This window comes from Sciurus vulgaris (assembly GCF_902686455.1).
Source record: "Sciurus vulgaris genome assembly, chromosome: 5".
NCBI classification, from domain to species: Eukaryota; Metazoa; Chordata; class Mammalia; order Rodentia; family Sciuridae; genus Sciurus; species Sciurus vulgaris.
The window spans coordinates 162755030-162769409 of NC_136465.1; the positions used below are offsets into that span (position 1 = coordinate 162755030).

The following is a 14380-nucleotide window of genomic DNA, read 5'->3' on the forward strand; positions in this document are numbered from 1 at the left end:
TTTGCATCGAAGATGTTGGGCTTTTTTAATATTAAGAAAATCTTTGTTTTAATATTAGGTCTCTTTTTTGACGAGGTCAACCTTGGCCGCCTGGCTGAGTGTTTACCATGCTTCTCCACTCTGAAGTAACTTTTCTCCTTTCCTTCCCTACCACCCTCTTTAGGAGGAAGTCACCTTGTGAAGTCCGCCCTTAGAAGGCGGACTGCCTTCTGCCTCTGAGGACTGCATCCTGCCTCTGAGGATGGAGTAATGACTTAAATTATTCAGAATTCTTCCATGTAAGAAATCTGTCTATTCTCTCTCTATTTATGTATCCATCACTGATATTTAATTCCATCAGTAAACTCAGAGTAAAAATTGATTGGTTCAAAAATACTCCTTAAAATCCTCGGTAAAAGAGTGAAGATTCTAATCTCCTTTGCTCATATTTAAATGTAGTTTGATTCTTAATTGAACAATTAGTGTATATAAAATTTTGATCTGCTGACAACATAAAGACATTTCTTCCTGAAGAAACCATCCTCAGGGTCAGACAGAAATGTATGTACTGAGAGGCGAATCGTGCTTTGGATACACAGAGAAGACAGCAATTCATTCAAGGATGCTGGAACAAGAAGTCTAGGTCTGAGATGGGCAAGTTTCCTGAGTATGAAAACACATAGATCCACAGCGCACACTCTGGGGGTCTAGGTGCTTTCTAGTCCTTTTGAAATTCTTAATAATGTCTCTTTGCATTTCTGTTTGGTAAGCCAAGTCCGACGGGACAGTGAAGCACGCACCAGGTGCGTGTGGAGTCTCAGCTCACCTGTAATCCCATCTCTGTCCCCTCCCCCACTTCCCAGCATGGAGTCTTGGGGACTTGTTCCCAGCTCTCTGTGCGTGGACCCCAACCAACTTCACCACATCACCAGAGTCACTTCACCAGGTGGCAAAAGGTTGAGGGGGAGAGCCACGTTCCTCTGCCACGCTCCCGGTCGGTAGATTTGGCAGGTGGTTGGTGCATGACTTGGCCCCACATGACCCTCTCTTCAGAGGCTGCAAACTTCAGGTGGTCGCCAGTCACTGTGGGTGGTGCAGCAGCCCAGAGGAAGGGGAGATGAACTTTCCCACCAGCTATAGGACAATGGCTGTCAGCCCGCAGCTGAGGGGCCACAGTGCCCAAGAAAGGTGAAGAAAAGTCACCTACCCTGACAGCACAAGAGAGACTGGAGAAGAAATGAACCAGTTTTACATTTTGTTACCCTTGACCACACTTATCCTCTGCTTTTTTGAAGTGCATTGTCATGTTGCTCTGATCTGAGAATAATAAAGCCAGTCTTGTCTGGGGCAGTACTGAACTGCAGTTAAGGATGTGGGTCTTGGAGTCGCCTGGGTTCAAATAACATCTTCAGTATCCATGTGACCTTGGGTGAGTTATTTAACCTCTCTAAACTTCAATTTCTTTCTCTGAAATACAGAGATAGAAATAGCCTCTACCTCATGCTGTAAAAATAAGATTGAATGAGGTCATGTCTGTAGAGCTGCTATCACTGAGCGACATCCCCACGCCCTACCCCTGCTCCACGGCTCGCAGAACTTCTGCTAGATCTTTAAAAAGGCAGCTTCCCCTTACAACAGCCCCCACCCCTCTCCAAGCACGAAGAATTCGATCGGTTTCCACACTATGTTCCATTTTACCCAGCCAGATACACGAAGGATTTGTTGAGTATGTGATCAAACCAATGTGCTGTCCCAGGTTGTAAGTCAGCTGAGATGTCATAGAAAAATGGGTACAAAACAAAGCACCCTTACATAGGAAAAGTTCCAGCTAAAACCTTGGCAAAGTACTTGGGAGGAATTTTGTTAGGAAGCCATGCCCAGCAAAAGCCCAGGTCAGCATTTCCTAAATGCTGTTCCAACATGTTAATAAATGTCCTAAAAATTAATAATCCATAGTAATAAGCTTGGAAAACAGTACACACATTTTCCATTCAGACTGACCTACACTATTTTAGCATTTTATAGGCTCTAAAATTCCTACAATAAATAACTTAGATAAAACAATACAACCCCAAGTTTTCCAAGCACATTGATCATGGAAACCCTTTAATCATAAGACCTCTACCAGTATCTTCAAGAACTTTAGCTGTTTTCAAGAACAGAATTAGGTTTAAGCCGTTTGAGGAAAGAATGGTGTCTTCCTATTATCTCACACCTAAATGTAGAACATAATCAATATTAATTTAGTGAATGAAAGAAATAGGTCTTCATTTCATATTGGGCTGGTCTTTGAATATAATCCTATATATCATCTATATAATATGCATCTAGGCATTTTACAAAGCACACGATTTCATCTCAAATCCTAGCTGAAAATGACAAGTCACGTACTATCTGCACTATATTATGAATGTAGAAGCTAGAACTCAGAGAGATTGTATGATTTAGCAAAGCTGCACAGTTGGTTAATGTAAGGGCATGAGCTAAATTCAAGTCTTCATTTACATATCCTATCTTTTTTTTTTTCACTGCATATGAGTAGAAAATACCTCAAAAATTTGCTATGCTATTATCCAAGACAAAAATGAAAAAAGCACTTACCTCAAATAAGCGCAAAACTTTGGCCAGTGCACCAACTTCTTCTTTGAGTGAGAATATCAGTGATATTGCATCATTTTGGATGGAGTTGTCTTCAATGTAGCTCGTTTCCTACAGAATTAGATGCACTCGGTTAAAGTATTTTTCATTGCTTAGCAATTCGTTCCCCTGAAACCACCAAGGAGGAAGTAAATGTGACCTTGTTCTTCTTGTTAAGCCTTGGAATTCAATGAACTTTGTGTATTCTAGACAGAAATATGTGGTAAGGTGGAAAATAAATAATTAAGGTCTATTTAATGATCAATGATGCTCCCAGGTCAGTTTTCAATTATAAGAAGTTTCAATTATTCACTGATGTCATCAAGAATCAACAGCTTTTAATGAGCACCTACTAAGTGTCAAGCATGATTCACTTTATATCTTTGAGAGATACAAGGATGAATAAGGTAATATTCCCATCTTTTAGGAGCTATGATCTGACTTAGTAGACACTCATGTAATAAATCAAAAGATCCTGAGAGGTGATAAAATATGGTTCAAAAAGTATCCCAGGAAAACCTTGAGAAAGAGTGGAAAGTACTAAAAATAGAAAACTCACAAGTTTTCAAGACCACGACCTGTTTTACAATCCTCTTTTTTATTTATTAGCTATAACTTACATGGAAATCACTTAGCCTTCTTAAATTCCTCACCTATAAAATCATCTTAATAATAGCCCTGACCAAACACCATTCAAAGGACATAAAAAGGAGATGGTTAAATAGAATATTAAGAGAAGTATATAAAAATGATGGAAATGTAAAGTCCACATAAATGACCACTCAGTCTTTGGTAGGAAAAAAAAAAATCTCAGAAAGCATGAATTTGTTGCCGTATGCTGTGATCTGAGGTGTTCATTTGCTGAAGTAGAGTTGCAAAATACACAAAAGTGTACAAATAACCTGTCAGATGATGGATGACTTTCACTAACTAGGGAAGAATGTCAAGGATCCGGCACATACTCCATGCATGTGATGTTACACTGAGATGGGATTAGAGTCGACAGTTCAGAGTTTGCCAACGCAGTTCCCGGAGTTTTTAAATAATATGTAAAATTCTGTGTGTGCACATCAATAGACAGCATGTTCCCAAAACACAGGAAGGAGAAAATGTGCAGAACAATTACCCTCTTTGCAAGCAAGTTAATGAGGTTAATGGAGTGGGCGTTACATCATCTCGATGACAGAAAGCTACACTGGACAGATTCTTATCAGTGTCTCAGGATAATAGCCCTACATGAATACGGATGGCCCTGAGGGACAAAATTCTTTCCATTCAGAAAATTCAGATTTTCCCAGAAGTTCACACAAAACTGGAGTGTGGGGAAGAACCCAATTTGTCAGCAAGTGGGACTAGAGGAGGGTACAAATAAATTAGAAGACTGAACTGTTACACATCCTTATTTGGACCAGAATGTTACCTTCTTTTAAAAACTTTTTAATGTATCACTTATTCCTAATTTTTTAAAAACTATAAGCAAATAGCATAAAGGTCAGTAGAGTAGAGGGAAGAGGACAGGAGAGGGAGGAGGGAAGGGAGAAGGGAAGTACTGCGGACTAAATTAGAACAAATTATATTCCATGCTTTTATAATTATATCCAAATGAATCCTATTGTCATGTATCAATTTAAAAAATTACAAAAAGTTTATAGTGTCCCCAGTATTATAATAAGCACTTGACTTGGAAAACAATCTAGGACTAGGTTTGATTATGCACCAAATTCCCCCTTTTACTGAGGACAAGATTAAGTACAGGCTAAGTTAGCAGCTAGCAATAAAGCCAGGATCTTAACCCAAAAGACTTGACCCCTGAGTACTGTGCATGATTGAAACCTGCTGCTGACTCCTCCCTCCCACTTTGAAACCCTGCCAGGGGTCAGGTGCAATGGTGCACACCTGTAATCCCAGCAACTCGGGAGGCTGATGCAGGCAGATCATGAGTTCAAAGCCAGCCTCAGCAACTTAGTGAGGCCCTAAACAATTTAGCAAGACCCAGTCTCAAAATAAAAAATAAAAAGGGTTGGGGATGTAGTTCAGTTTTGCTATCTGGGTTCAATCCCTGATAGCAAAACAATAAAAATAAATAAACCCTGCCAGGGACGTGCAGATGAGTCGGATTTTCCTCTCCTTCCTACAGAGAACACTTAATCCTTTCCAGTTTCCTTTACATGACAAAGGGTTTCCCTGTTTCCAGTTCACTTGGCAACTTTCTTTCTCCTGTTGATCTCCAACAGGATATTCCTGATATGCCTCAACAGAAACTCCCTTCCACGAAAGCAGTGGACTCTTCAATATCCCTGTGCGTGAAGTTCAGCATCCACCCGCACCTGATCTCACATGCGTCCAGTCAATCAAGTTCACTGCAATCTTCTCCAGCAATGACCTTAGACATTAGCTCCTTTTTCTGTTCCCATAGCCATCATGTGACTCCAGCTCTCAGGGGTCTACCTTGATCCCACTCCAACAGAATTTTGCCCATGACCTTCTGTATTTTCAAAACCATTCCCAATGATTTTTAATCGTGGAAAACCTCAAAACCACTGACACATTACAGTCAGTTTTTAAATTATGCCTTTTCTCAAATGTGTCTGCAAATGTGCATTTACCACACGGTAAGGTGCTACTCTATTGTTGTTAGTGCCAGTACAAGGACCTGCCCTTGACTGGGTACCCACTCTGGGAACCCTACTGAGAATGTTTTGTAGATAACATGCATCATCTTTGGCAGCAGCTAGCGCTGTTCAAAGGGTTTGCATGTCACGGCTCAGTCAATCCTGAGGTAGAAGCAGTACTTTGCAAGTGAAGGAAGAGACTCGGACAAGGACAAGGCAAGGACATCCAGCTAATTGGCAGCAGAGATAGACTCGAACCCAGGTCTAACAACCTCAATGCCCTTATTCTGCCTCCCAATGGCAGACTTCAAATGAGAAAATAGCTCCTTCTTTGCAGTGTGAGGTGTGTGTGTGTGTGTGTGTGTGTGTGTGTGTGTGAGAGAGAGAGAGAGAGAGAGAGAGAGACTAACTTCTGAACCCTAGTCCTTTATTAATTTTATTTTGAGACAAGTTCTCACTAAGTTGCCATGGTTGGCCTTGAACCTGTGCTCCTCCTACCTCAATCCCCTGAGACACTGTGATTACAGGAGAATGTCACCACACCTGGCACAGGAGGGATTTTAAATGAAAGGAAGCTCCTGGAAGTTTGTGAAATGGTGTGACCTTCAGTAGATTTGGAGTCTGGATTTTGATACTTCTGTTTTGATCCAGGCAATCCCGGACCTCTGAGCAAAACTCTTCTGTGGTATACTTTTATTGACTCATTAACTGTATCTTACTTGTTTCCAACAAACGTCTGAGTGGACTGAAGATAGATTTTTTAAAAATCGAGTAAAGCAGTTCCAAAATTACACAGGAAGAAATAGGGCAGGGGGAAAGAACTTTACCAGGAACCAGGATGCAAAGAATTTTGATCACTGAGAAATACATTCCTTTTGTCTGTGTATGTCACAGTTACACAGCCCTATGGAAAAGGGCTGATTTCAAATTTACAAGCAATACATTTTGGCAAGGATATTCCAGGGATGCTAACTGTTTAACGTTAGTGCTTTGAGGGAGTTATGGAGGAGGTTGGTGATACACACGCACACAAACGCGCGTGCGCACAGACCTATACTGTAAGACTACTGAAAACAAGATTCCGCCCTCCTGTTGCAGTATGCCTCTGTAGTATGGTACGAGCAGAAGCATTATCATAAAGAACTGTGCCCCATTGTTGGAGTTAGATCTAGGTTTCAGCATTGGCTTTGGTGTTCACCACTGTGATTTTTGAGTCCCTCGTCGTCTATCCATTACTCTGATCTATTTTGCTTCCCAGCACTCATCTCTATATGAAATCATGTGTTCATTTTGCTATTGCTTATCCCCTGCGCTAGGATAAAATTTTGCCAGAGAAGAAACTGCTGTGCCTGGGACACAGCAGGTGCTCCAAGTGTCTTTGTTGGGTGGATGAATGAGCCAGCCCTGTCCTACAGGGTTGTTGTGCTGGTTGCATGACTTACTATACACCCTGGGAATATGGTGGCTCCTTTCCCAGTCAGCCTTATGCATCATAGGGATATCCAGTGTGTACTGCTTATCAGGGTTGGGAACTTTAAGAAGGCATAAACTGTGTCTCGTTTGCAGATTGTCAGAGCTGGAGGGAGTCCTGAAGACTAATCTAGTCCAACACTCCCCACCTTGATCTTACACATATCCAACTGAGTCTCCTCACCCCAGCCAAGTGACTTCCCAAGACAGTTTATGTAGAACCCAGGTCTCCCCACTCCACATCCAGCAGTGCCCCGACTGGGCTTCACCAGGCCTGGTGCCTGACTTGCCATCTCTCCTTCCTGCCAATATTTGAGCTGCATTTTATTGAAAAATCAAAATTGGTTCTGGTTCACGCATTCTCACTTTCCTGTGCTTCAGAAACTATACAATGAGATTTATAAGCATTATTTTATTTCTTTATTATACTAACACTAGCACATATTTTTATTCCTAGTTTTCCAATGAATCAACTTGAGATTCTGCAAAATAAAACACTGTGCTTTTGATGCAGAGGTTGTACCAGGGCACTTCTGAAACCCTCCTCCTTACTAGTTCCCATCATTGGTAATGGTAACTAGTGTCTCCTCAATCCTCTCAGTTCTCAGATGGCTGCCCTAACCCCCTCCCAGGGTTGTAGGGTCCCCACTTCCAGCAATGCAGAAGCTAAATGGAGGATAGGTCTGTTCTAGGATCTGCCTGCATCTCACATCATCCCTCTTCAACCCTAAGTTCTTCTGACTCCCAAAGACTGTACATTATTTTCAGAGACAATCTTTCTCCAGGGAATCCAAAAGAAGTCAGCCCAAATTTCAGCAGTCTCTCCAGCAATACTAATTTTAACTTCAACCCTTCTCTCCTCTCCAACCTCCCCACTCTCTGTGACAATCCTCCCTCTGACAGTCTCAGACCCCCTCTGAGTTCTGCTCTAGAGTCCAGGAGTAAGATTTTTCTGCCCACCCATCTGTATCCATTGACTTCCTAAACATTCCCATCGTCCTCAAATGAATTCAGAGAGCTTGGTAAGCTTCTGAAACTGGGAAAAACCAGGATTTTTCAGACCTGTTTGGGATCCAAACTTCCCTACCTGAGTAACTGAGGCCCATCCTGGCTCACCTGTCCAAAGTCAGAGAATTTTCTGCCAAAGCCTCGGGTCTCCAGGACCACAGCAGACATACTGGCTCCCAGGGGAAGTGAGGTGTCTTGCTCCAGGCTGCAGGGACAGGCAAGTTTTCAACCCTCCTGTGGAGCTGAGGGTTTTAACCTGGCATTAGGGAGGAGACCAGGTTCCAAAGGGTGTCTCCTGCTACATAACAAGCAAAGTCACACCCCCTAGTGGGCGTTGTCCTGACGCAGAGGGTGAGGGCAGCCCACCTCCTGCTCCAGATCACCTGCTCTGGGCTGCCAGGAGGGGAGGGTTCCAGGAGGGTGTGGTGGACACTTGGCACTGGGCAAACTGATCTGAACGGAGGAAAGAAGTCAGAAAGTGTGGGGTCATCTGTGTCCTGTGATTAGACAGGTTTGGCACTTCTGGGACTCTCAGAATTCTGGAGGGCAGGTTCTCTACCAATTGGAGTAAATCTGAGAGAGCCTGCTGATAATAATTATGTGCACAATTCCCCCTCCCCCAGTGAAGCAGAATCAGGACTCTAATTTAGATTTCTTTTTAGTCCCTTTTATTAACCATTGCGCGAACTACTTTGCTGTGATTTGTCTTTAGAGAAGCACATGTAGATAACATTTTGAACACTGAGCACAACAGCTACAGAGCAAAGGTAAAAGCCACCTGGACTGAAATCCACACATATGTTCTTAAGCTACCTGCGTAACTACTGGGGCTCTGAAGAGAGAATGGCAGAGGCCCACTGCTAGAATGTCCATGGGTAACAGGGATAGGGGATACATTCAACATTTAGTACAGTCTCGTCACCTAATTCAACACGCAGTAAGTGCAAGATACTATTTAAAAGTATGTCCACTGTATGTGTATATAGACCACGTTTTCTTTATCCATTCATCTGTTGACAGGCACCAGGGCTGGTTCCATAACTTGGTTATTGTGAGTTGTGAGTTATAAGCATTGATGTGGCCATATCACAGTAGCATGCTGATTTTAATTTTTCTGGATAAATGCCAAGGAGTGGAATAACTGAGTCATAAGGAGGTTCCATTCCTAGTGTTTTGAGACACCTCCCTACTGCCTTCAAGAATGGTTACACTAATTTGCAGTCCCATCAACAATATATGAATGTACCTTTTCCCGCATGTCCTGGCCAGCATTTATTATTACTTGTATTCTTCATAATTACCATGTCATAAAGAATGAAATTATGGCATTTGCCAGTAAATGGATGGAAATGGAGAGCATCATGCTAAGTGAAATAAGCCAGACTTGGAATGATTTTTCTTTCATATGCAGAAACAAAAGCAAAGTAAAGGGGGAAAAGGGGAGATGATTGTATAACATAAAGACAGAGCGAAGATCAGTGGAGGAGAGGGAGGAGATTGAGGAGGAGGGAGGAGGGACAGGAAAAGGGGAGAAAATGCAGAACGAATATGACCAAACTGTACTATATGCATGTGTAAATAAACCACAGTGAATTCCACCTTTATGTGCAATTATAAAGCACAATTAAAAATAAATAGAGAAATAAATAGAAGGAAGACCAGTAAAGTAGAAGAAGGGGAGTGGGGGGAGGGAGAGAGGAGGCACCAGGAAATGAAAGGGAGAGAATGAAACTGCATGCGTGTATGGTTATGTCAAAATGACCCCAACTGATTTGTTATACATAACAAGAATGCACTAAATTAAACAAGCAAAATAGATGGGGGAAATCACGAATGAGACCCCTTTTTTGAAAAAAAACATATGTCCACATAAATTTGACCACAAATAGCTATAGAGGACATGTGACCAAGCCATGTGGTGTCCTGGGCATTGGGAATAGAGCAAAGAGTGAAATCAGGGAACGCCACGCTGCCAATCTGGTGGGCAGACAGGAAAGGAGCAGGCTTAGCAAGGCTGTCTTCGGAAGGAAGCGAACAGGCGGGGTAGGTGAGCAGTGTGAGCTTTTGGGTGTTGGGAGGTAGTCTTCAAATAGGCAGGAAGATGTCATTAACCCCATTTCTTCAGATGAGGAAACTGAGGCAAGGCATTGGTTGCCAGCAGAAAAACCAAAATATGAAAGAATGCTGGCAAGTCAGAGTTTCAGGAAAGATATGAAAGATCAGAGCATCAAGCCCCTGGATCCCTGCTTAATATTTACCCTGGCAAGGTTAATGGGCTGTGAGAAAACAGGCCAATAATAGAGGTTGCTAGAAGTCCACCCCCTACCCTCCCACAATTCAAGCATCTGCCAAAAAAGAAGAAAAAAAATTTCTCAAGGTTGGGATTCAAAACAAGTGGGTTAGTTCCTGGATTTGCCATTTGATCAAATCCATGCCTCAGTTAAAAATGGCAATTTTGACTGGGCACTGTGGTGCATGTCTGAAACCCCATCAGCTAGGGAGGCTGGGATAGGAGGGTCATGGGTTCAAAGCCAGCCTCAGCAGTGAGATTCTGTCTCTAAATAAAATACAAAAAAAGGGGGGGGGGGGCTGGGGATGTGGTTCAGGGTTTGAGTGCCACTGGGTTCAATATCTGGTACAAATATATATATGGCAATTTTAAGAACTGTGGTTTAGGATTCTTTTTCCTCCACCACATGCCAGGATTTCTATGGCTGCTAAGAATGAGACATAATAAGTATAGTTTTTATCCCCAAGGAGTCATTGGGTGACCAATTAATATTCCCTGCCATAAGTTGGAAACTCAATGTTGTTGAAGATGGAAGGAAGGCCAAGACCTTGACTTCTACTCTCAGGAAAATCTGTATCCTTTTTCTGATTCCAGTATTTATTCCAGTCCAGTACACACTGCAGTGTCCTCCTGTGCTCCATCACTTGGTGTTGCTGGTGTACCAAGGAGGGCAATGACTTACAGCATCTGAACACTAGAGAAAGCAAACAGTGACGGCCTTTATGTGTCTGCATAGTGCATGTTAGACACCGTGCCAAGCTCTCCAACGTGCATGATTTCTTTCCCTCAACAATCCTATGAACTACATGCATCCCCTTGGATAAGGGAAGACAAACCCAAGAAGTTTAAGTCAATAGTCCAAATACAAACAATGTTTGGCCCAATGCCAAGCCCCTGGATCTTAAATACTCTTTCTTTTTTTAAATGTGGTTTTTAGGAGAACAAAATGATAACCTTTCTCTTTCCCCTGCATACCAGCTAAAAATGAAATTCTTACTCACATGAAGATGCCTAAGATCTGGGTTGAGAGGAGAGCACACTAATGGTCTGCTATTTCACAGGAAAAAAAAAAACAGTCATAGTTTCTTTTAAAAATTATTCTGACAAAAAGAGAAAATTCATGGAGCAAGACAAAAACTCAGTATGAGATTGCTCATGTCATAAGTTTGGTAAAGGACCAGATGGAACCCAGTGTGTTACTGTAGCTAACAAGGATAGTGATGGATGCCAAGAGAGTGGAGGTGGAAGAGCAAATCCAGAAGGAATGAATATTCACACTGTGTCCACAATCCTAGATTTGCAGTCTCTCGACCACTGAGATGCTGTTAAGGGCTATGTAGATGTGAACACTATGTCACAAGATGAGCAGTTGTACACTCCCCAATCATAATGATGGCCTTCACTGATCTGGAAGCTGAAGATTTCCCAACCATGGCTGGCTTACAAACTCCTTTTTATGTAACCACATGCAGGGAACGAGTTAACCATGATCCATGGGGTCATGGCACACAGTCAAAACATACAAGACTCTTCTCTTGTTTTACTTATTCATTCTCTTTGATCTTGACTCCCCATTCGCATTGCCTTTTCCCACATGTGATGTCTAGAATATGTTTCGTAGTGTATGTCTATGATGAAGTGTTTACACACCTGTGCATTTTTCATGGTTATGTGATGTTACACTGGATTTATTCTAGTGAGTGGACAGATACACTACAGATTTCACAGCTCCTAACCTTTTTTCTTTCAACTGTGTTCTTAGGATCTAGCCTTGCTGCTGAATATACATCCAATTCTTGCTGGATCATTTGTTTATTTTGATGCAGGCAGTTCCTCCATCATATTTGACTTCTCCATTCTCCATGATTGACACCTAGTTTGTCCACCTCAAATAACACCGTGATCAACATTCTCATCCTTGCCTGCTTCTAGACCTGGGGAAGAATAGCAGATAAAACACTTCCTTTGCTTCACTAAGTCCTGCCAGGTTATCCCTTAGATCACATCAGTCCACACTCCCATCCAATGGGAGAGAGCTTCCATCACTGAGTGCTCCTTGGCACTCCTTGGCTTTCTCCAAAACTGAGACATTTTTCCCAACTTGATCAGCATGAAGAAGTATCTCTTTGCTATTTTTAATTAGCACTCCTCATATAATTAATGAATTTAAGCATCTCTTTTGATATTTTCGCCTCTTGTATTTCTCATGCTGTGAATCATTGGTCACTGTATCTTTGCCCATTTTTCTACAGGAACTTCTGTCTTTTCTTACTGGTTTGCAGCAGTTATTTGTATAGTGTGGATATTAACCTGTGCCTTCTGCCCTCACTGAAGATGCCACCTCCTCATAAATCACTGTTAGTTAACTATCAATTGGGGATCCTTTGGGGGAAAGAGTAGTAAAAGTAGATTACATTGCAATATATTTAACTCTTATTGGCCTATTCGTGTTTTCTATTTCTTCTTATTTTACATTTTCCAGAAATTAATTCCATCTGTCAAAGTGGCAATGAGATGAACATACTGTTCATAACATTATTGTCTTAATTTTAAAGTTGTATTGTGCAAATTTATTTTCCTTTTTTGTTCTTCATTGTGTTTATTTGAACCTTCTCTTATCTTGCCAGATGTTTGTCCATTAAAAATCTGCTTTTCATAAAACTTCCCTAATGCTTGTGTTATGCTCTCTTTTCTCAATTTTTCTGTAACTTGTTATTATTTCCCTGCTTGAGTTTGCCTTGTTGGTCTTTTCCCAGCTTCTTGGGTTGAACATTTAACTCATTGTTTTCAACCTCTGTTTCCTGATAAACACATTTAAAATGGAATACTTTCTAAGCACTGTTGTAGCTATGTCTCCTGTATTTGATAATTGAGTATTCTAATTATTGTTCAGTCTTAAATTTTTTTGAATATTTACTTTTAGTTGTCAATGGACCTTTATTTTATTTTTTTTATATGCGGTGCTGAGAATTAAACCCAGTGCCTCACACATGCTAGGCAAGCTCTCCACCACTGAACCACAACCCCAGTCCCAGTTTTAAATTTTGAATATACTTTTCTCACTAACCAAGAGTCTTAAGGAGTGTTTTATTTAAATCCAATATATTTAGGATACTTTTAGTTTTCCTTTCTGATTTCTAACTGGGTAATTCTACCAATTTACTATCTACCAGCAACATGCAAGTCCTTTCCCCTCTGCCTACCCCAACACAATGCAAGGTGAGTTTGCACACCTCACTGCTGACCAATGTCAATAAGTAAGTTCAGATTCACAAAGACCAGACATCACTTAAGCAAATCAAAGAAGGCTGCTGGGTTAATAGTCAAAGCAAAAAGGTCATCAGCATTATCTAGGACAAGCAGAGGGTTAAGTTCCCACTTGGGCACCATGTGAGTAAATGAGAAAAGTATTAGACCTGAGGGAAGCTTTGCATCTGCTGCATAGCCAACCTGATGAACATGAGGTCAGAGGTTTTTCTGAATAGTCCTGCCTAGATGTGGCACACCTGCACAGGCACAGCACAGTAATCTTGGTCACTTGTCACACAGTCTCAAGGAATGGAATAGTTCTGTGTATCCTCAGACCTAACCAACATACCCCTCATCACACTCAACCTCCTCAGGCTGAGTGTTACCCAGTGAAGCCAAGAATACCTATGAATTTACTACTGTGGGATCACAAGAAATATTAGATATTCACACGTGGCCTTTAAGCCATCCATGGGATTTTACCGAGCCTTTAAATCTAGAGAGAAAAAACTAAAAAAACCTCAGTATAGTTTAACTTGTATTATCTCTTATTCTTAAGCAATATTTTCACACAGTTAAGAAGTAATTTTTTTGAGAGGCTGAGGCAGGAGAATCACAAGTTCAAAACCAGTCTTAGCAACTTAGTGAGGCCCTAAGCAACTTACAGAGACCATGTCTCTAAACAGAAAATAAAAAGGGCTGGGGATGTGGCTCAGTGGTAACATCCCTGGGTTCAACCCCTGGTACCAACAAAAAAGTCATTTCTACTTACTTTCTTGTGAACTGTCTGCACATTGGGTTATGTCCTTGTCCTTTACTTTTGAAGTCACTAGGCAAAACAGAGACCAGGGCTTCATCCCTAAACACCACCCGTCCCCACCACCAGAAACACTGAACTGTGTCAACGTCCATGTTCATGGTGACAGCTACTGTTGTAACCTGGTATTGGCATCTTCTGATACCGAAGGAAAAAAAAAAGTACAGATTCTGATTTTTTTTCTCTAATGAAACATTTTATGTGCCTTTGGAGGCTTTTAAAGATGGTTTCAGGGTCCAGGTGATGCTCCCTGAGTGACAGAGATCTATATCAAAAGAAATTGTCCCTTGTCCTTTGTGAACTCACCTCACGATGCAA

General features: G+C 41.5%; 1 protein-coding gene across 2 annotated transcripts in view; it reads right to left on the reverse strand.

Annotated features, from left to right (window-relative positions):
- Window positions 1-7975, reverse strand: part of PAH (phenylalanine hydroxylase) — a 68283-nt gene extending 60308 nt beyond the window's left edge. Inside the window, exons 1-2 of one of the 2 annotated variants that reach the window (XR_013763744.1) lie at window positions 7815-7975; window positions 2581-2688 (exon numbers count right to left, since the gene is read on the reverse strand). Coding sequence is in view for 1 of the 2 variants with exons in the window: in XM_079139219.1 (XP_078995345.1) it covers window positions 2581-2688; window positions 7815-7874 (168 nt within the window). In the remaining variant the exon portion in view is untranslated. The remainder of the gene's footprint in view (window positions 1-2580; window positions 2689-7814) is intronic. The other variant, XM_079139219.1, reaches the window with a different exon arrangement.
- Window positions 7976-14380: the final 6405 nt, after the last annotated feature.